The 23,308-nt window shown below is 39.8% G+C and overlaps 2 protein-coding genes and 1 pseudogene across 3 annotated transcripts; 2 read left to right on the top strand and 1 right to left on the bottom strand.

Moving 5' to 3' along the window:
• Positions 1-2,912: 2,912 nt before the first annotated feature.
• LOC145502680 (uncharacterized protein KIAA1958-like) lies at positions 2,913-4,505 on the bottom strand (annotated as a pseudogene).
• Positions 4,506-4,746: 241 nt separating this feature from the next.
• On the top strand, positions 4,747-10,189 carry LOC145502900 (uncharacterized). Of its 2 annotated transcripts, none has more exons than XM_081482300.1 (2): positions 4,747-5,722; positions 9,017-10,189. In XM_081482300.1, the coding sequence occupies exon 2, from the start codon at positions 9,036-9,038 to the stop codon at positions 9,618-9,620; it is 585 nt and encodes a 194-aa protein (XP_081338426.1). In that variant the 5' UTR covers positions 4,747-5,722; positions 9,017-9,035; the 3' UTR covers positions 9,621-10,189. The 2 variants fall into 2 exon arrangements, with proteins under 2 accessions (XP_081338426.1, XP_081338427.1); XM_081482301.1 differs by having other exon boundaries at positions 4,747-5,589.
• A 2,502-nt stretch (positions 10,190-12,691) lies between these two features.
• On the top strand, positions 12,692-21,337 carry LOC145502901 (uncharacterized). The gene is made up of 2 exons (XM_081482302.1): positions 12,692-12,856; positions 18,578-21,337. The coding sequence occupies exon 2, from the start codon at positions 18,597-18,599 to the stop codon at positions 19,179-19,181; it is 585 nt and encodes a 194-aa protein (XP_081338428.1). The 5' UTR covers positions 12,692-12,856; positions 18,578-18,596; the 3' UTR covers positions 19,182-21,337.
• The last annotated feature ends 1,971 nt before the right edge of the window (positions 21,338-23,308 follow it).

Consider the following 23,308-nt stretch of genomic DNA (forward strand, 5'->3'; position numbering starts at 1 on the left):
TTGAAACTCACGCCATCAGCTCGTTTCGGCAAGCCGTGATATGGAGTAGTGACCTGGGCGCTGAACAAACGTTGCATGTCAGAATTCCTAAAACAGTCTAAGCAATGAAATAAGTCACGTTTGTGTAAGATGACCTCCAAGCGGAAAAATGGGACCTGGCGTTTGTTCTTTTTCACACTTAAAAATGGGATTTGAGTCAATGTGACTGGATTTGATGGAAAATTTAAATGTAAAACTTGCACCTCAACAAAAATTCGCCTTGTTCCTATCTAGAAAGGGACGGATCAACCGCGGCGAAAATTTAGATATCTAGGAACCAGGCGAGCCAATAACTTTATGCTAAAAATAACCGCTGTGAATTCTTGCTATTTATTTTGTCGCAAAAGCTTTCTGTTTGTGCTGATCATGATACTAATAGTGCCATTTTAGGGTGTGTACGGCCATTAGCTTCGCCCTTGACGTATATAAATCCCAAATAAATGAAGACTCTTGGACGGTACTAAGCAGGAAGTCATTCTATGGGATTCAGATTTTAATTTATTCACGCTCAATTTTACGCTCTGTTGTAGCTTTCCGTGTTCGCTGAATCACGAACTATTATATATAAACGTCGCTGATGACCAGCAGCGAATAAAAATAAACGAATTAAAAGCATAGACTACCTAATTTCCTGTTTTCAAATTTAAATATATCGCAGGCTAGTCATGGTAGTAATTAATAGGTTTTTTTGTCCTCAAAATTAATTGCTTATCTTATCTTCAACTTGCTTCCGGTGAATTTCATTGTGAACTAGACGCTTTGCTGCGTGTACCCAGGCAGTCGTTATACTGAGAAGCACTAGCTATATTACAATTGAGCTAAATGTTCTGCATTTGACGTCGTACGAAATTCAATCGAATCGATGTGCTCAAGCTATTCCGCCTTTGATTGCATTTCTTGGAATCGACTAATAGCTTATTACTCGTTTGCAGGCCTTTAGGGAGTGAAATGAGTCAAGGTTTTTATATCAGCCTATGAACGTTTCAGTCTATTTTCCTTAGCCTTTGTCGTTGTTGTTGTTGTTGTTGTTTTGTTTTGTTTTGTTTCTTTTTTTTTTTTTTTTTTTTTTTTTGCGTTTCTCAGGCAAGCGAGACATTTTGAATTTCAGAGTTATGGCGGTGCGTGACATAAAGCTAAAGAATAGAAAAGGCGCGAAAACCGAGAAAACCTGGTACCCAATGTGAAAAACTGCTGATTCGTACTTCGCTACGCCTCCACTAGACTGCGAGCGTCTCTCTTTTCCTCGAAAATTCGCGGGGAAGAAGCAAAGCTTAGGGCATCGCTGCTCGCACGTCACGCTCACGGTCACGCTCGGACGCTTACTCGTTTTGCGTTCTTCCCCGCGGATTTTCGAGGAAAAGAGAGACTGCTCGCAGTCTACGGCTCCAATTGACTCGTCAATCGGTAGACAACGTCTTTACGCTTTTAAAATTTTGAGGACGGTGATATCAGTAGAAAATGCAACCAACAAACGATGATCATCCTCTCTTACGACGGCTTCGTTGCAAAGATGGGTAAAAACACTGATACCTAACACGCGTTACGAAAAGAACCGAAAAGATGCGTTTTTGATACCTTTAGGCATGCACGTTCTATAAAGGCGCGCAAAGATCGATCGGCCTCAAGAAACTTAAAGGTCCGTAAAGAACAGTGTGTAAAGATGCGTAAAGAATGTTAAAGACGCGTAAAGTGTGTGATTAAAGCGAAACAGGTCAAAATCATTTGGTATTTCTATTGAAGATGGACAAGACATAATTATTTCAGTTCCTAGAGTATTTCTCTAAATAGAAAGTGGTGAATTATATCCATCTAGATCCCCATCCTTTACTAACTACTTAATAACCGAGAGTGAGGTCGTTACGGGAAAATCTTAAACTGAGGCCTCGCCATATTGACCTCGCTATCGCTCGGTCAATACGGTAGACCGAGGTTTGAGATTTTCCCGTAACGACCGAACGGTCGAGGTTATTGAGTTGTTTATTATATGGCACAAAAAACAAAAATAAAGCAAAAAAGTCAAAGCTGGCACAGCGGAAGTGATCTATTTACATTCGGTGGTGCGCGCGCTTCCCTGTTCATTCATCGTTTCCAGCCGCACAAATCAGGTGAACTAACGCGTCTTTCGGTCTAAAATAATCTTTATTTTCGTCACAATTTATTACAGCTGTAAAAAGGTCATGTGGAATGTTATGGTCACTTTATAACAAGGAAAATTTCGTCAACACTTTTGAGAATCAACGGCCAAAGTCAATACCTACAGAAAAATGTCAACGGCCTCGTGGAAAATGTACACAAAGGAATGCACTCTTCAGAATGTTCAGGCTTCGTCATCACTTTCGATGACAAATCGACGCCTTTTGTGCGATTCTTGAATGATCTTTACTGAACCATTGAAGATCTGAAACTGGCGACCAGAATTGCTGCTGATATTTGCCCCTGTAAAAACCACTCGGCTGTTCACATCTAATGTTCCTAGATGTTGATTTAAACTTGCTTGTGTTACAGCGAGGGAATTTGTTGATGTCGACTGCTGTGCTGACTCTGAGGTCATCAATTGCCCTGCGGATGTTTGATTTTCAGGCTAATGGTATGAATCTACAGAATCTGGCAAATTAGGGGCTTCCTACGTTGTTCTGCTGAGGATATAAGACATCTGTCGTTGTTGGTGTTTTTCACTAGCTGATTTATACGACTGCAAACTTTGAGTGTTTTGGGGGCCGCTCAACTGAGCTACAAAATTCTCTGGCGTACTGGCGTCTAGCAGCCTACTTGTTTTCCGAACAGAATGGTTGCTGACTTTTGCTCCGATTCTTTGAATGCCTGCGTTGTCTGCTGCTGCACTAAGGAATTTTCCGATTTGATTTTTTCCGAGTGGTGCCTTCATGTACCATATTTCGCTGTTTTCGCGACGACTGCCGTGTCTAACAGCTGAAAAGAATAATGAATCTGCTTGATTCAATTCTTCGGGTCGATGATCCCGGTAAAGCTTGTAAAATTTTATAGGACACCTTTCGGTGCTCGTTGCGTAAATCTTCGGCTGGAACGCTCGCGCCGCTGCTGACCATTTTATTGCCCCTTTCGCGTCTTCGTCCCACGTTCATTTATCCAGACAAGCATTTCGCGGCCATCTTGGACAGGATCTTGCTGCAATTCCACGTCCCCCCAACGCAACTTGCGGCTTTCATCTCTGGCCCTGAAGCCCGAAATGGAGGGACAAAAACCACCACATGGCTCTCTGCAGGGCTTCGGGACTGGAAACACCAAACTGGCCACTTTTGAAGAGTTTGTCTTCTTCTTTATCTGTCAACGAGCGGGTGGCGTTTGGCCTGTTGCCCTTGCCGGCTTTCTGAACTAAACTTTTCCGTTTGGCTGCTAGAACTTTACGTGACATCTCAAATTCCTTTTGAACAAGAATATTGAATGGAGATTTTTCATCGGAAAGGAACCTCTGAATGCTTCGCTGGAAACCCGATAGCGTGTCAGGCTCGTACTCGTCGCCGTTAATTTTGCGGACGTCCTTGAAAAATTTTGCAAGTAAATGGTCAAGGTCATCAGCCAGTAGGTCCAAAACCTCTACATCGCCCTTTCTTATAGATGACAAATAGCGTTGAAATGTTTTCATGTGGCTAACTGTTTTCTTTGTTGTGTTTTCACTTTTTTGTTCCTTCACGAAACTTTCAGTCTCTTCTTAACTGTTTCCTTCGTTTTCTCTCTCGCCAACTCGTTCGTAATTTGTTTCTGTCAAATCGATGTTGTCCTGAAGTTCTAACTCGTCCGGGTAATAAAATTCACTCTCAGAGTGTTCCTCCTTGTCACTCATTCTCAGCCGCTACAATTTTCAGACAAAAAAAATCGATGGTTTGTTAATTACCTTTTGCTTTGTTTTTGCAAGCCCGTAATCGGTCCGTGGGCATTACGGGAGATTATTATATGGCCGTGTCTCACAAGGACTGGGAACTACCGAATTCACGAATTTGATTGGCTGAAATCGATATTGACCGCGGTCTAGATTTTCCCATCTAGACCGGCATCTAGACCGGTTTCATTTTGCGTTGAAAAAGTAGCAAACTAAAACACAAAAATGTTCACCATTTTCTGTTATTTTCTTCTCAATCATTTATGGAAGTGCAAACAGCCTGATGACAAAAAAAGAGTAAAGAGGACGAGCAAATTTCGGCAGGTTTAAGTTAAGCTATCGCCGTTCGCAAGCAAAATGTCAGCAAACCGGTTACATTAAACGAATTGAAGTTTTCTTCTTTGCCTTGTAATAAACATCTTATTAACCGAACTAAGTCGGTCTGTATGGGAGAATCTTGACCTCAGTCGTATGTACAGACCTCACTGCGTTCGGTCTTTACTCACGACCTCAGTCAAGATTCTCCCATACAGACATCCTGCTCGGTTAATAAGAGCTAAATAATGCCCTACAATTCAGTGACAATTTGCCAATCAGAGCGCGCGTTATATCGCCCACAAACACAAGCCATATAATAAGAACTTTTAATATCCTTTACGTAGTCTTGACGCGTTCTCTGAATTTACGCATCTTTACGGAACACGGAACTTGTCCGTAAAGAAGAGGCCTTATATTTACGGTTCTTTACGCAAAAGTTAAAGATCCGTAAATTTTGGATTTCATGCTGTGGTTGTGAAAGCAAGGTATCGTAGCCAAGGAATTATCAGTTAAATTAAAAATCACCTCTAAAAGACCATATAGGAATTACCAGTACAAAATTGCCAACGGTAGACCACATAGGCATAACAGTAAACATTAATTTACCACACGGACATTATCAATACGAGATCCGCCACTCAAGCAAGCCTCACAAGTATTATCAGTACAATTCTGCCCCACAGGTCAGTTGCACAGGCATAATCAGTACAAATTCGCCACGCCGGTGAGCCTCAATAGAATTATCAGTACCTTTTCGCCACGCAGAAAAGCCTGAGAGGCATTATCAGCACGATGGCGCCGCGCAGGAAAGCCTTACAGGCATTTACCCAACAGAAAACGAGACTCGAGAAGTTTTACAAGTCTAGCGTTGCACCCCTACGACACATTAACTACAACGTACCACGTTTGCCTGAACATCCGGTTGGACTTCAGCCGCTGGCTAAGACTACTACCTCTGCTATTGCTTCCGTCTTCTGCTACAAAATCCGGCGAGCAACCACCGAGTAATTCGGTGATGATACATATATCAAAAATTGCTAAACTCTTCACTGCCGCGGTCTCGAGTAGATTAAGAGGTCGGAACACCTGTAAAATCTCTTATAGCTTCATTTGTATAATCCGTAGGGTATTGAATACACGTATCAATGCAAACTGAGTTTGCATAACGTGTTCCTCCTTTTCTGAGAAAAAATGGTAATTGTCACGGTTGAATGTGTAGATGAGCTTCGTCAACGTTGTGGCACACCGTACCTGGCTATCTGTCAGATTATTCTTTCCAAGTAGTACAAAAATCACAAGCTATAAACTTTCTAGGGGTTTCTACGAACGTCGATGCAGATCACGTGAACAAAATATTTGGGCAATCTTGATCCTTGGTGAGTGTCTTAAATTCTTACACTTCTGCTCTTGCGCAGTTGTTCGATCACTTCCTGCAGATAGCTCCTGCGCTGACTGAGCTGCTCAGAGGACTTGTCAAGATTTTCTCCACAGTTTAAAGCACTTTTGACAGTATGTATGCCTTTACATTTACCTAATAACACTCACGGTTACCCAGCAAGAACGTAATCGTAGGCAAGGACGGCAAACTGCTTAAGCTGTTGCTATCTCAGTTTTAAGATCTTTTCTTGTTCAGTCATGCAGAGGCATATCTTTGTAAGCTCTGGGTTTGATGAGGGAGGAACTTATTCAACGAATGTTCGAGGTGCTCAATGTTTGGTTTCTGGCTACGTTAGCTGCTCCTCCCCGCCCTCCTACCCCAACCCCATTTCCCCCCCTATCTTCGCATTTCAAACGCATTTATCCAGGTAATAACTTATGCCCCATCAAATTGATAGTCTCTTTAGACGGGCAACTTCCATGGATAGGAAATCAATTTGTCAAAATTAGCTGCACTGTCGTTTGTCACACCGCATATCCTTAGGCTGATCATTTCCATGCATACGTTAATCCATACGTCGAACTAAATGAAATGACGGCAAAGCTAGTTTCAATTTAATTGGACGTCGACCCCATTATAAATCATTCTGAGACTGGTTCTGCGATCTGCCAGCTCCTAAGTCGACATTTTGAGCCCACGTAAGACTAAAAACAGGAAATAGAATAGGAGGCCGGAGAGATCAAAAGGGACACAAGACTGGTTGCGTTTACATCCCAGTGAAGGATTCGCTTACAAGGACGGGGACTCCTTTATTATTGCCAAAACCACCGTTAGAACCCAAATATTTTGTGTCTTTAACGCAGAAAGCTGTGCAGCTTTAATAAGTAAATCATCGGGTCGGAACGGAATATGCATCGCTTTGCTAGTTTTACTGTTCGGAATAACAAAGGCTTTCTTTTGTTCTGTTTCAACAAGACTTGCAAAGGAGGCCGCTAGCAAACAGGAAGTTGTTAGCGTAGGTTCTTTCCCGGAAACGAGAAAAAACAAACAAACAAACAAACAAACAAATAGCAAAACAAAACACAGAAATTTAAATTTTCTGGCGGGTTTTCTTTGCTATCTGTTCTTTCAATTTCTTGGCTGCAGTTGTTTACAGCCGCTGTTTCAATTCTGTTGCCTTGTCGAGCTTCTGTTTTGATTTCTATGTAAGTCATTTGCCAAAAATACAAGGCAAGAAGTTTTCGCACTAGCGATATTTTTACTGGACTTGTGCTCGTTTTACCATCCTGCTGAAATTAAGGAACCCGTCGCGTGACAGTACGTAGCACTCGAGAGAAGTTTTAATTCACTAAGTAATAATGAATATTCAAACTTCTCCAGGTATGCTGATTGTTTTACTTTACAGGAATTGTTCTTGGGTCTACTGAAAGCCTGCTCTCAGCCCTGGTTTAACCTCAATAGGAGAGGTTCCTCATCATTCTAGCGTTTTTTACGTTCACTCACAGTTGTCTTGCCAGGAGAGGCCAAATACGCTCAAAACCATTAAAATATCGCCATCATTCCTTTTTCCGAGAAACAACTGTTATTACATTAATGTAGAAAAAACAACTGCTCGGCTTGAGATAAACTGCATGATATCAGCGCTTTGTCCACCATCCTTCATCCTTTACAGTTATTTACCTATTTACTTAATACAGTCAAGGGTTTGAACCCGGAAGTAACAGCTAATCGTGTCGTGTGATTGTCCGGGTGAGGTTGGCCTAGTAAGGACCGTTATTGGCGACTGCATGTGACTGACGTTTCGACGAGTCTAATTGTTAAAACCATGATTAATTAAGCTAAGCCTGGAATTTGATCCAGTCCAAGACAAATTAACAGTGATATTCGCCCCCGTGAACTTTCATATCAACTTTCAAAAACATGAAAACTCGGTTTACCTTTGATCACAAGTTAGGGTTTATCGGCTATCGAACAACCAGCCCAGCTCATTGTCGGCTCGACAAATCAAACGCACAGTCCTCGAGAAGTCCTTTATATTCAAAGTAAAGCACGTCATTGGTTTAATTTATATTATAGTCTGTATATTAGATACAATACAACGCAAACGTTTATTTTAACTCCCAAGCTGGGCTTTTCAGTCACAATGTCTATGATATAACAGCCTAAATATATATTTAAGAAATAAAAAACATGTACCGTGTTTCTATCGAGTTATAGAAACACCAGTGGAAGTTTGGGAGAACGAGAAATGCTGTGGGAACACGAGCCGCAGGCGAGTGTTTTTACAGCTTTTTCGAGTTCTTCCAAACTTTCACGAGTGTTTCTATAACTCGATAGAAACACGGAGAACATGTTTTCTATTTCTTTTAGAAAACACCACGACAAAGAAAAGGAGAACAGCTTGTTTACTTTGATCATCAAAACGTAAATTCTCTTTGCTCGCGCCATCATTACGTGAACAGCTCGTGCTAGTTCTGTGTTTCCATCGAGTTATAGAAACACGATTTTTGACCAATCAGCGCGCGTATTTTCTTAGCTATTACAATGTAGTTGTTGTATACGTTTGAGCAATAAAAAATAATACATCAATTAAAAAAAGGGAAAAGAGGGGTTAAAAGAATTCACCCAGGCGTAATTTTTCCACTTAGAGTGGCATTCAGTAAGCGGCGTCTAAAAACGCTCACATTCTCAGCTATTTGCAAGACATTCGAAAGATTATTGCACAGCTTGCGTCCTCGGTACGTAAATGCACGTTGCCCAGAGGACAAACGGCATCGAGGGATGTGGAGAGGATTACATGATCTTGTTACCCTACTATGAATACGAGAACACGGAACAAATGTGGTCATTAATAGATTAATGGGGAGCAGGGTTGGTGCAATGTAGAGAGCGCTCGCCTTCCACCAATGTGTCCCGGGTTCGATTCTCGCACTCGACGTCATAAGTGGGCTGAGTTTGTTGGTTCTCTACTCTGCTCCGAGAGGTTTTTCTCCGGGAACTCCGGTTATCCCCTCCCCTCAAAACCAACATTTGATTTGATTTATTTGCTTGATTTCATTTATTTGATTTACAGTCTCCCCAATTAGCAGAGCACTCGCGCTCGGCTAGAATGATTTGAGACTTAAGTAAAGTTATTATTATTATCACAAGAGAAAATAATGGTCCCCCTTTCTCTTGTAGATTATTAATAACGCAACCTTAAAGGTCGGTAGTTCTACGTATCTCAATTATTCAGTTTGGAGGCTGAAATTTAGATGAAGGCAAAATAAGCGCTATGACTCTTTCACCAAGATTTTTCATGAATTATCTTCCGACTGCTTTGCTATCTACAGCTTAAATGCCTAGCGCTGTTGTTTCTTTGATTTTCGTTATAAAGTGGAGACTATGTTGTTTAAAATTGAAATGCAAGCTCTCTAATCTTGTAGACAAACCGAAGCCCACAACATGGCAGCCCTTATTGGGGAAAGAGTTGGAATAAAAGACACGTCGCGTAGCGTTACAGTACCAGAGAACCCAAAAGCCAAACTGATGTACTACCTCAACTGTGTGGCAACAGTTATTCAGCTCGACAATCCCAATCTCCGCAGGCTGAGAGACTATCAGAGGTACCATTCACTAAGCGACGCAGAAATTGACGCCTTGTTGGTATTGATCCTACTTTTAAGCCCAGATGAGCTGATTGGCAAAGTATTCTTCCCGAGCGAAGACTGTGGAGGACGCACTAACCAATTCTTTGAGTTGAGCGCAGTTACTCACATGTTGGCTGTGTCAGACAACGTTCTGATTGGAGGAGAAAGCAAGAGAGTTGCCAAAATAATGTTTTATCAGAGGCGCTGGATGGAAGACAACTACATTTCACCCTTGAGGTCATTTGGGAGTCGTCTGCAAAGGCTGGCACGTGGTCTACCAGGAAGAGCACCAAATCCCACCAGAGCACTACCTCCACCATCTCGCCCCAGAGCACAACCTCCTCTACGCCCTCAGCCACGCCCTAATACTTCTACTGCCTGTTGTTGCATTGTTATGTAGCAATCTACGCAGTTTAATGCCGCAAAGAAGTCATGGCAGAAACGAATGAAGTCAATGTACTCACATAAAGATAAATAACAGTTTCCATGTTGGAAATCACTAGCTTGTATTTTATTCAAAATGTGTTCAGCGTATAGGTCAGTTTCAAAGTACTTATTGTTACATTTAAGGCAAGTCATGGCGCGGAGCCGCGTATTTAAGTAAGTTGATAAGTTTTAAGGAAATGTGTAGATACAGCCTGCCATCAAACGTTGGTAAATTTCTTAAACAACCGAGTGCCAGACTGGAGAAAACTTTAGGGGACAGGTCTTTTACAGCCGCTGCAAATAGACTTTGGAATGAAATGCCTTTGAGTCTAAGAAGTGCGGGCACTTTAGCCAATTTTAAATCTAGTTTACAGCGAGGACACTCAAACCATGAACAGCTGACGTTTTCGTACATTTTTTTTTAATGATTATCCAATGACCACTCTACACACAAAAAAGAGGATGAGTGTTTCTTAGGCGCTAGTAACCCAAATCCTTTAGTCTGGATGAAGAAGTCTTACTGGATAATCAAAAAAAAAAAAATGTGCAAACAAAGTCAATTGTTCACGGTTCGAGTGTCCTTTGGAAAACAATATGGTGTACTGTACATCTTGAAGCACTCAACTCTGAGCCAATCAGAACTCATTCGAGTGTTCTTCATTAGTTACGACGTGTGACTGCACTTTTCAATGCTATAAAAAAAGAATAAAAAGAATATTGTTACGGATCTTGATCGTGACTAATAAAGATTCATGACAAAATTGGCATTAGAGAAAAGGTCCGGATAATCGAGAAATCGGGATAATCGAGGTACGGATGATTGAGGTTCGACTGTATATCTATTTTTAGTTAGCTCAGTTATAGTGTAGGTTAAGCAGTTAAAGTATGACGATTTTTTTCTTTTTAACGATTTCTTACTTAGTAGATTTTGATAGTTTACATAACGAGTTATTAGACTGTATTTTTAGTTTGTGCTCAATGAATAATTGCTTGATGGTAATGTCTTGTTAGTCAACATCTTGGTATTCAAAGCAGTTAAATTTCAGAGAAACATCTTCAGAGATCTACTAAGAGCGGTAGAGCGCTTTTTGATTGATTGTCGTAAAACCAAACCTTAAGTAGTCATAACGGCCAATGAGAACAAAGGAAATTATCAGAGGGAACCAATGAGAACACAAAGAAAACGCGTGTAATCGACCTGGAGCGCGGGAAAACGCAAGTGACGAACACGCAATTGGTTTTATAATTAGTTTTGCATCTGATTGGCTGATTGGGTAGCGCGAGTTTTCTAGCCCAATCAAAGAGCACAGTAAAGCAAAACCAATCCAATCCGATGAAATCCCGGTAAGGTAGCGTGGTTTACTAACTATGCTTCAAGATATAAATATGTCAGTTAATGAGAAAAAAACTCAGTGGAATCTGACTACGTACAAGACTTCTCAATGTTACCCCTGAATTTAATACTGAAATGGCCCACAGACACTTGATAATACGCCCAAGTCTCTTGCGAGTTAAATTTTAAGGTGGCTCTAACTTCTCTTCAAGAATTTCTTTTGAAAACAACAATTGCAAAGAATATACAAAATAAATCACATTTGACCGGGGGTTGATAAGTGTTGAATTGATCAGTACCGGTACTGCCAGCTGAGCTACGAAGCTACCCGGTGGAAGCGAGATAAATTTTAGTGGGCTCTTTTGTTCCCTGTAAAAGAGTTTGATCACAGAGAATATATGAAATAAATCACATTTGACCTGCATCTTGAGAGGTCTGCCAAGAGAATAACCAACGAATCACAAAAGACCAAAACAGAGAATGGAGCAATCAGAGTTCAACGTAAATACGTACACGTTTTCCAACGCCAAGCACAGGAAGATGCGTGTGAACAAGAAATGGAGATTGCAATTTGTTTTGCTTCTCACTGCTTTACGTAAATGATCTAAATGACCCTCACCACTGTGTCTTCGTTTTTAAATATGTAAATGGCATCATAGATTTTAAGTTCAATACAAATCGAATTAGTGACATCTATTATAATAATGTGGCAAATCCAGTTTTGCTTACCGCGATTTAGACGCAGTTATGGAAAACAACGCCTTTTATATCAAGGACTAGCAGAATGGAACAGTATTGAGAAATCAACTCGTGAAATGAGGTCACTTTTACTTTTTAAGGCAAGTCCTGAAGACCGTAGTATCTTAACCCATTTTTATCCTGTAATTTTATTGAACATTTTAATATTGTACTTTTTAACTTTTAATTTTTTTTAAGTATTTTGAACTTAATATTATCTTGCAGAGCCTCACTGAATAACACTTTTGGTGATGTGAGCTCAATGGTTAAATAACATTAAAGTAACATTATTATTATAATCAATCACAAGAGATAGCAAAGAAATATCAAAGCACATGCCTTGAATTGCTTTCCACTCCCAAAGGTTTCAAACGAAAGCAGCTCTAAGACAGTTGGTAATCCAAATAGATTATTATTTAAACGTTTTGAAACTAACCAATGAGGCATCGAAAATAAATGATTCTTAGAGACGTTAGTAAAATGAATTATAGAATAACGATTGTTTCCTTTTCTGAGAATTAACGGAAATAATTGCAGTTGAATGCTCAGATAAGCGATGTTGATTAGTTACGTTACTGTCTGGCTATCTTTCCAATTAGAATAAATTACACGATGCAAGCACGTCTGATTAAATCGAACGCAGTAAACTCTCTAAGCGTTTGTACGGACGGGGACACGCCCACCCAGATGATGCGAACAATTATTTGAAGGAGTTCTTCAATCTCGATCCCAAGCATTCTCGTCCCAAGAGGCCTCGCTCCTTTTGGTCAGCCCAAAATCCACGACCTCTGGACAGGTCCAGTGAGATTACGGTTCTGATTGGTTTTGCAACACAATAGAATAAGACCGGAACCAATCAGATTTGTCAGACCTGACTCTGAGCATGCGCAGATTGACGGCAAGTCCGTGAATCGCGGACTTCCGGTGTTAGAACTGGCCAGAGGTCGTGATTCTTGGTGCTGACCAAGAGGAACGCGGCCTCTGGGGACGAGATTGGATCCCAAGTGATAGTCTCAAATTCCTGCTCTTGCGCAGTTGTGAGATCACTTCCGGCTTGCTCTATAGATTGTTTCTACTGCTGACTTAGGTGTCCATAGGACTTTGCAAGACTTGCTTCACAGCTTAAAGCACTTTGGAAAGTATGTATTCTTTTACAGTTACTTGATAATACTCAAGGTTAACCTAACAAAAACGTATTCATAGTCACAGACGCCTTCGGAGGGCCAGCATGTCGCAACTGCTTTATGTAATGATTTTACCCAACCAACGGAATAGAATGCCCCTTTCGGTTTATAAGAGTGCTCAAATGTCACCGTCGCTAAGTACTATGAAGTCTTGCAGCCCAATGGGTTTCAACGCAGATCAGTAATTCAGTGTTCTGCTTACTTTTTCCGCTCCTTCGCGTACAGTTGGTATGCCCTCGCAGTTTAGATATTTTGCCCCTAGCTCGTTAAAAATATCAAAGTGGCTATGAAACACCGAATTCGTAAAATGAATTTCTGTGAAACTAGCGAACGTTTTGGAATTGTAATCATTTAATTAGTGAAGTATATGATAAATTCTCTTACTCTTATTATCTGTAAACTAATGCCGTCCCCTCAAAGTTCAGAAAAAGCTTTTCAGAAAAGGAAATTAAATATGTCAGTGTGTAGGAAACGCAAGGAACGACTTTATTTACACTTTGGAGACAATACCCTTCCACGGTTTTGCCAATTTTTGTGACCCACGTTCGTACGCGTCAGGTAAAAAAAGATTCGTCGATACTACTAGAAAGAACGTCTTAAAATTAGTTTAGTTCCGTTGAACGTTGGTTCCGTTGGTTTGAGAGCGATATGTTGAAAGCTATTATAAGTTCTGCAAAGTTGCGAAATGGGAGGTCAGGTCACAAATTTGCGCTCTAGTGTACAAGAGTCTGTTAAATTTCGCAACGTCACAGAGCCATATTGTTGACTTGGCAGTTCTTTTGAATTTAAGACGCTCTTTCTAGCAGTGTCGAAGATTTGTTGCTATTAACTGGTCCAGGTCAAAAAATTGTAAATCGTGCCGGAAGGATCTACTAAAATTTGTTTATGCGGTGCATTACTTCAGGATGGATACAGTTTAGTAAGAAATATAGTTAACACAATTCCTTAAGCCTCGCAAGTTCATTGTAATATATAAATATTACAATAATTCTTAAAAGGACAAAAATGGCATACTGTATTTCAGAGGTAAATGACAAATGCTCGTGGATGGCAGTGAGCGGGTGTTCACGTTTCGCCGGAAGTTTTAAAAAGTTTCTGTTGCGTTACGTTTAGAAGGTCAAGTGGTTTCAAACCCGGCAAAAGGACATCTGTACGGGTCTACAAATGATCGCCAAATTGAACCGCAAATGATCCCGGGCCGGAAATGATCCCCATATTGGACCGCAAATGATCCGGATCAAAAAATAAGGAATTGCATGGATTTATATCAGAGGAAGGTGAGAACATGTACAAAAATTATGAACTAAAAAAACTGTTTTATCATTTTACAAAAAAAAAAATTCCACAGTTGCTGATTTGTTCTTCGAAGGGTACAGATCGTTTTCACGCTGTCACGCAATAAAAAAAAAATAATAAATCGAAAACCAACCAATGGAAAAAGCGAAGAAATTGTGATGTACGCTATAGAAGATAGCTAAATAAGACACTTTTCCAAGTTTTAGGCCTGTGCGTTTCCCCAAACCTCAGATATTCGTCGTAAATGTTTCCCAGAAATTTACAGAGCCCTGAAAGAAAACGCCATGGTGGTGTACATCCGTGGTACACCAATATGGCGGCCGGAATTTAGTGTAAACATCTGGAACTTACGTACTTTGGCTTTCTGAGCGACTGATTATCAGTACTAAACAAACAAGCATTTACATAAGCACTTTTCCTAATGCTCTAACTTCTAAAAAGGCTCAAAATCATGAGACAAGAATATATTTTTCAACAAACTCGATCGTAGCCTTGTGTCACGCAACCTCCATAACCCTGAAATTCAAAATGCTCTGGTTTCCAAACGAAACACGCTAATTGTAAACAGATATAAATATACCGCCTCTTATGCCTGATGAGGATAAAAGCACGTCACGTGAAGATGATCTATTGAATTAGAATTCTTAGAAAAACACACACTGTAAACATTCTCGAAATCCCGGTGGTGATAGTATCAAACATCTATCAAACAGCTAATTGTCAAAACGAAGCGCAAGGCTTGGCTTTGCTTGGTCATGAAGCTGAACTTCATAGCTATAGCTTGGAATTTTGGCTTCTTAGAGTATCCAAGTAGTCATTTCCGAGGAATTAAAGCCAAAATACGGCCAAGGAAAAATTACAAAATAAATTTGTTCAAATTTTCAGTGCTACACACCAGGTGTTTTACAGAGTGATGAAGCGTTGTAGGCTTGTGGGTCTACTCAGGTGACAGCGTCTTCTGTGATAGTTGCTTCATGGTTAGATTTTAGTCTAAAACTTTAGACGAGTGGCGTTAATGCCTGATAAAATGTGATTTAACTATAACACCGAAATATCGATGTTTGATAAAGAAGGATATGTAGCGTATGTTGCACTGATCATAATTTTACTGAGAATTGCAAAGAAATGGAAGCCAAGTTGATGATTGAATGGTGATATTCATAACATGGTAGCTAGCAACAAAATTAAGTCGAAAGTATGAAAAAAAGCAAGTTGTAAGCCATTATAATTATAAGATGGCTTTGATAAAAACATCGGTATTCAGGTACGCCAATTCCCTATCCACACAATCCCACCATCCATGCCATTCCTTATCTTTTGATTAGGATCATTTGCAGTCCAATATGGGGATCATTTCCGGTCCGGGATCATTTGCGGTCCGGGATCATTTGCGGTCCTGGGATCATTTGCGGACCCGTATATATCTATTAGTTTTGGGGAAGTTGTAAGCCAAATGCGAGAGAACTTTTAATATAATCTCGCTGATATTATTCCTAATTCATAAATGCACAAAGTAAATTGAAAGTGGAAATTAATTGCGAAAACAGTTTTCCCTCAGAAGGGATCTACGAGTTTTAACTTTCTATCTTCACTGGTCACGAGAAAAGTATATTCACTTCATCACGTGTCACGCAAAAACGCCTTTCATCATCTCTGAAAAATACCACGTTTAATCCCCCGTACTGAAAATGATGGCGACTAGTGCATTTACCCTTAATTCTCAGCGCACAAAAATCCTAAAACCCCTTATAAAAGCGCAATGAAAAAAAGTCTGAAAACTTCAAATCTTTCATACACAATGTTGCTACGTCCGGAAAATTTTTCCCTAAGTTGGCTAAGTTGGTCCGGCAAGGAGTTCTGGTAAATTGTGCAGCCGCCATCTTGTTTTGTATATGGTACGGAGGATTCCCGGGGATGGAGAGCTTTGACGCATACAGTCACCACTGCTTTCAACGTTAACGCTAACGTTAACGCTAGCAAACAGGAAAAAAAAAAAAAAACACACAAACAAATAGCAAAACAAAACACAGAAATTTAAATTTTTTGGCGTGTTTTCTTTGCTATCTCAGTTCTTTCAATTTCTTGGCTGCAGTTGTTTACAGCCACTGTTTCAATTCTGTTGCCTTGTTGAGCTTCTGTTTTGATTTCTATGTAAGTCATTTGCCAAAAATACAAGGCAATAATCTTTCGCACTAGCAATTTTTTTACTGTACTCGTTTTACCATCCTGTTGAAATCAAGGAACCCGTCGCGTGACAGTACCTAGCACTCGAGAGAACTATTAATTCACTAAGTAATAATGAAGATTCAAACTTGTCCAAGTATGCTGATTATTTTGCTTTACAGGAATTGTTCTTGGGTCTATTGAAAGCCTGATCTCAGCCCTGGTTTAACCTTAATAGGAGAGGTACTTCACCATTCTAGCGTTTTTTAAATTCGCTCACAATTATCTTACCAGGGGAGGCCAAATACGCTCAAAACCATTAAAATATGGCCATCATTCTTTTTTCCGAGAAAGAACTGTTATTACATTAATGTTAAAAAAAAAAAAAAAAGAACTGCTCAGCTTAAGTAAAATGCATGATATCAGCGCATTGTTCACCATCCATCGTTCTTTCCAGTTATTTATCTATTTAATTAATACAGTCAAGGGTTTGAACCCCGGAAGTAACAGCTAATCGTGTTCTGTGATTGTCCGGGTGAGGTTGGCCTAGTAAGGACCGTTATTGGTGACTATGACTGACGTTTCTATGAGTCTAATTGTTAAAATCACGATTAATTAAGCTAAGCCCGAAATTTGATCCAATCCAAGACAAATTAATTAAGATATTCGCCCCCGTGACTTAGCTTTCATATCAATTTCCATTATCGGCTTTCGAACAACCCGCCCAGTTCATTGTCGGCTCGACAAATCAAACTCACAGTCCTCGAGAAGTCCTTTATATTCAAAGGAAAGCACGTCATTGGTTTAAATTATATTATAGTCTGTATATTAGATACAATACAATACAAACGTTTATTTTAACTCCAAAGCTGGGCTTTTCAGTCACAATGTCTGTGATATAACAGCCTAAATATATATTTAAGAAATAAAAAACATGTACCGTGTTTCTATCGAGTTATAGAACCACCAGTGGAAGTTTGGGAGAACGAGAAATGCTGTGGGAACACGAGCCGCAGGCGAGTGTTTTTACAGCTTTTTCGAGTTCTCCCAAACTTTCACGAGTGTTTCTATAACTCGATAAAAACACGGAGAACACGTTTTCTATTTCTTTTAGAAAACACCGCGACGAAGAAAAGGAAAACAGCTTCTGTACTTTGATCATCAAAATGTAAATTCTCTTTGCTCGCGCCATCATTACGTGAACAGCTCGTGCTAGTTCTGTGTTTCCATCGAGTTATAGAAACGCGATTTTTAACCAATCAGCGAGCGTATTTTCTTAGGGCATTTTCTATATATAAATACAAAAAGCTATTACAATGTAGTTGTCATATACGTTGGAGCAATAATAAGTAAAGTAATATAAAAAATAATACATCAATTAAAAAGGGGAAAAGAGGGGTTAAAGAATTCATCCAGGCATAATTTTTCCACTTAGAGGCGCATTCAGTAAGCGGCGTCTAAAAACGCTCACATTCTCAGCTATTTGCAAGGCATTCGAAAGATTATTGCATAACTTGCGTCCTCGGTACGTAAATGCACGTTACCCAGAGGACAAACGGCATCGAGGGATGTGGAGAAGATTGCATGATCTTGTTACTCTACTATGAATACGAGAACACGGAACAAATGTGATCATTAATAGATTAATGGGGAGCAGGGTTGGTGCACTGGTGAGAGCGCTCGCCTTCCACCAATGTGTCCCGCGTTCGATTCCCGCACTCGACGTCATAAGTGGGCTGAGTTTGTTGGTTCTCTACTCTGCTCCGAGAGGTTTTTCTCCGGGAACTCCGGTTTTCCCCTCTTCTCAAAAACCAACATTTGATTTGATTCATTTGTTTGATTTGATTTATTTGATTTACAGTCTCCTCAATTAGTAGAGCACTCGTGCTCGGCTAGAATGATTCGACACTTAAATAAAGTTATTATTATTATCACAAGAGAAACAAAGGCTCCCACTTATTTTCTCTTGTAGATCATTAATGACGCAACCTTAAAGGCTGGTAGTTCTGCGTATTTCAGTTATTCAGTTTGGAGGCTGAAATTTAGATGAAGGCAAAATAAGCGCTATGACTCTTTCACCAAGATTTTTCATGAATTATCTTCCGACTGCTTTGCTATCTACAGCTTAAATGCCTAGCTCTGTTGTTTCTTTGATTTTCGTTATAAAGTGGAGACTATGTTGTTTAAAATTGAAATGCAAGCTCTCTAATCTTGTAGACAAACCGACGCCCACAACATGGCAGCCCTTATTGGGGAAAGAGTTGGAATAAAAGATACGACGCGCAGTGTTACAGTACCAGAGAACCCAAAAGCCAAACTGATGTACTACCTTGACTGTGTGGCAACAGTTATTCAGCTCGACAATCCCAATCTCCGCAGGCTGAGAGACTATCAGAGGTACCATTCACTAAGCGACGCAGAAATTGACGCCTTGTTGGTATTGATCCTACTTTTAAGCCCAGATGAGCTGATTGGCAAAGTATTCTTCCCGAGCGAAGACTGTGGAGGACGCACTAACCAATTCTTTGAGTTGAGCGCAGTTACTCACATGTTGGCTGTGTCAGACAACGTTCTGATTGGAGGAGAAAGCAAGAGAGTTGCCAAAATAATGTTTTATCAGAGGCGCTGGATGGAAGACAACTACATTTCACCCTTGAGGTCATTTGGGAGTCGTCTGCAAAGGCTGGCACGTGGTCTACCAGGAAGAGCACCAAATCCCACCAGAGCACTACCTCCACCATCTCGCCCCAGAGCACAACCTCCTCTACGCCCTCAGCCACGCCCTAATACTTCTACTGCCTGTTGTTGCATTGTTATGTAGCAATCTACGCAGTTTAACGCCGCAAAGAATTCATGGCAGAAACGATTGAAGTCAATGCTCTCACATAAAGATAAATAACAGTTTCCATGTTGGAAATCACTAGCTTGTATTTTATTCAAAATGTGTTCAGTGTGTATATCAGTTTCAAAGTACTTGGTGTTACATTTAAGAAAATTTATGGCGCGGATCCGAGTATTTAAGTAAGTTGATAAGATACAGTCTGCCATCGAACGTTGGCAAATTTCTTAAACAACCGAGTGCCAGACTGGAGAAAACTTTAGGGCATAGGTCTTTTACATCCGCTGCCTACAGACTTCAAAAATGCGGGCACTTCAGCCGATTTTAAATCTAGTTTACAGCGAGTACACTCAAACCATGAACAGCTGACTTTTTTGAACATTTTTTAATGATTATCCAATGCCGGACCACTCTACACACAAAAAAGGATGAGTGTTTCTTAGGCGCTAGTAACCCAAATCCTTTAGTCTGGATGAACAAGTCTCACTTGATAATCAGAAAAAAAAAATGTGCAAACAAAGTCAATTGTTCACGGTTCGAGTGTCCTCACTGTAAAGACCTATATAGTCGAACCTCGATTATCCGGACTCGTTGGGATTAGACGAAATAGTCCGGATAATCGAAGGTCCGGATAATCGAAAATATGAATATTAATGAAGAAAAAAACTGTTGAAATAAAGCAATATTTAATCATGACACAACACTTTTACAAATCGTTTGGAAAATAATATGGTGTACTGTACATCTTGAACCACTCAACTCTGAGCCAATCAGAACTCATTCGAGTGTTCTTCATTAGTTACGACGCGTGCGAGCGCTGCTTTTGCTCTTTAAAAACAAAACAAACTCGCTTTTGACTGCACTTTTCAATGCTATAGTTTTAAAAGGAATATTGCTACGGGTCTTGATCGTGACTAATATATATTCATGACAAAATTGCCACTAGAGAAAAAGTCCGGATAATCGAGGTACGGATGATCGAGGTTCGACTGTATATCTATTTTTAGTTAGCTCAGTTATAGTGTAGGTTAAGCAGTTAAAGTATGACGATTTTTTTCTTTTTAACGATTTTTTCCTTAGTAGATTTTGATAGTTTACATAACGAGTTATTAGACTGTATTTTTAGTTTGTGTTCAATGAATAATTGCTTTATGGTAATGTCTTGTTAATCAACGTCTTGGTAATCAAAGCAGTCAAATTTCAGAGAAACATCTTCAGAGGTCTATTAAGAACATTAGAGCGCTTTTTGATTGATTGTCGTAAAACCAAACCTTAAGTAATCATAACAGCCAATCAGAACAAAGAAAACTATCAGAGGGAACCAATGAGAACACGAAGAAAACGCGTGTAACCGACCTGAAGCACGGGAAAACGCAAGTGACCAAGACGCGATTGGTTTTATAATTTTGCATCTGATTGGCTGATTGGGTAGCGCGAGTTTTCTAGCCCAATCAAAGAGCACAGTAAAGCAAAACCAATCCAATCCGATGCAATCCCGGATTACTGTCCACTCAATTGAAGATTCGGTAAGGTAGCGTGGTTTACTAACTATGCTTCAAGATTTAAATATATGATTAATGAGAGAAACTTACTGGAACCTGACTACGTACAAGGCTTCTCAATGTTACCCCTGAATTTAATACTGAAATGGCCCACAGACACTTGATAATACGCCGAAGTCTCTTGCAAGTTAAATTTTACGGTGGCTCTAACTTCCCTTCAAGAATTTCTTTTAAAAACAACAATTGCAAAGAATATACAAAATAAATCACATTTGACCTGGGGTTGATAAGTGTTGAATTGATCAGTGCCGGTACTGCCAGCTGAGTTACGAAGCTACACGGTGGAAGCGAGATAAATTTTAGTGGGCTCTTTGTTCCCTGTAAAAGAGTTTGATCACAGAGAATATATGAAATAAATCACATTTGACCTGCATCTTGAGAGGTCTGCCAAGAGAATAACCAACGAATCACAAAAGACCAAAACAGAGAATGGAGCAATCAGAGTTCAACGTAAATACGTACACGTTTTCCAACGCTTTTCTCACTGCTTTACGTAAATGACCTAAATGACCCTCACCACTGTGTCTTCGTTTTTAAATATGTAAATGGCATCATAGATTTTAAGTTCAATACAAAGCGAATTAGTGACATCTATTATAATAATCGTGGCAAATCCAGTTTTGCTTACCGCGATTTAGACGCAGTTATGGAAAACAACGCCTTTTATATCAAGGACTAGCAGAATGGAACAGTATTGAGAAATCAACTCGTGAAATGAGGTCACTTTTACTTTTTAAGGCAAGCCCTGAAGACCGTAGTATCTTAACCCATTTTTATCCTGTAATTTTATTGAACATTTTAATATTGTACTTTTTAACTTTTAATTTTTTTTAAGTATTTTGAACTTAATATTATCTTGCAGAGCCTCACTGAATAACACTTTTGGTGATGTGAGCTCAATGGTTAAATAACATTAAAGTAACATTATTATTATAATCAATCACAAGAAATAGCAAAGAAATATCAAAGCACATGCCTTGAATTGCTTTCCACTCCCAAAGGTTTCAAACGAAAGCAGCTCTAAGACAGTTGGTAATCCAAATAGATTATTATTTAAACGTTTTGAAACTAACCAATGAGGCATCGAAAATAAATGATTCTTAGAGACGTTAGTAAAATGAATTATAGAATAACGATTGTTTCCTTTTCTGAGAATTAACGGAAATAATTGCAGTTGAACGCTCAGATAAGCGATGTTGATTAGTTACGTTACTGTCTGGCTATCTTTCCAATTAGAATGAATTACACGATGCAAGCACGTCTGATTAAATCGAACGCAGTAAACTCTCTAAGCGTTTGTACGGACGGGGACACGCCCACCCAGATGATGCGAACAATTATTTGAAGGAGTTCTTCAATCTCGATCCCAAGCATTCTCGTCCCAAGAGGCCCCGCTCCTTTTGGTCAGCCCAAAATCCACGACCTCTGGACAGGTCCAGTGAGATTACGGTTCTGATTGGCTTTGCAACACAATAGAATAAGACCGGAACCAATCAGATTTGTCAGACCTGACTCTGAGCATGCGCAGATTGACGGCAAGTCCGTGAATCGCGGACTTCCGGTGTTAGAACTGGCCAGAGGTCGTGATTCTTGGTGCTGACCAAGAGGAGCGCGGCCTCTGGGGACGAGAATGGATCCCAAGTGATAGTCTCAAATTCCTGCTCTTGCGCAGTTGTGAGATCACTTCCGGCTTGCTCTATATATATTGTTAAGCACCTGTACTTGTACGAATCCATAAATAAATTAAAAAATAAATAGATTGTTCTTACTGCTGACTTAGGTGTCCATAGGACTTTTTAAGACTTGCTTCACAGCTTAAAGCACTTTGGAAAGTATGTATTCTTTTACAGTTACTTGATAATGCTCAAGGTTAACCTAACAAAAACGTATTCATAGTCACAGACGCCTTCGGAGGGCCTGTAGCCAGGTCGGCATGTCGCAAGTGCTTTATGTAATGATTTTACCTAACCAACGGAATAGAATGCCCCTTTCGGTTTATAAGAGTGCTCAAATGTCACCGTCGCTAAGCTCGCTAAGCACTATGAAGAAAAAGCCCAATGGGTTTCAACATAGATCAGTAATTCAGTGTTCTGCTTACTTTTTCCGCTCCTTCGCGTACAGTTGGTATGCCCTTGCAGTTTCGATATTTGCCTAGCTCGTTAAAAATATCAAAGTGGCTATGAAACACCGGATTCGTAAAATGAATTTATGTGAAACTAGTCAAAGTTTTGGAATTGGAATCAGTGAATTGCTGAAGAGTGCAACGCGATGAAGAGACCTCATGTTACGTCATGTTCCCAAGCGAGTCAAATAAGCTACAGATACAGCAAATTTGTCTGTTTCATCAAAATTTTACTTAGTGAAGTATATGATAAATTCTCCTACTCTTATCATCTGTAAACTAATGCCGTCTCCTCAAAGTTCAGAAAAAGCTTTTTACAAAAGGAATTTAATTATGTCAGTGTGTAGGAACCGCAAGGAACGACTTTATTTACACTTTGGAGACAATACCCTTCCACGGTTTTGCCAATATTTGTGACCCACGTT

Source organism: Orbicella franksi, chromosome 11, assembly GCF_964199315.1.
Source record: "Orbicella franksi chromosome 11, jaOrbFran1.1, whole genome shotgun sequence".
NCBI lineage: Eukaryota > Metazoa > Cnidaria > Anthozoa > Scleractinia > Merulinidae > Orbicella > Orbicella franksi.

What these genes read in the sequence shown, in the direction of transcription:
- LOC145502901 (XM_081482302.1), top strand. Translation starts at nt 18,597, where the DNA reads ATGGCAGCCCTTATTGGGGAAAGAGTTGGAATAAAAGATACGACGCGC.
- LOC145502900 (XM_081482300.1), top strand. Translation starts at nt 9,036, where the DNA reads ATGGCAGCCCTTATTGGGGAAAGAGTTGGAATAAAAGACACGTCGCGT.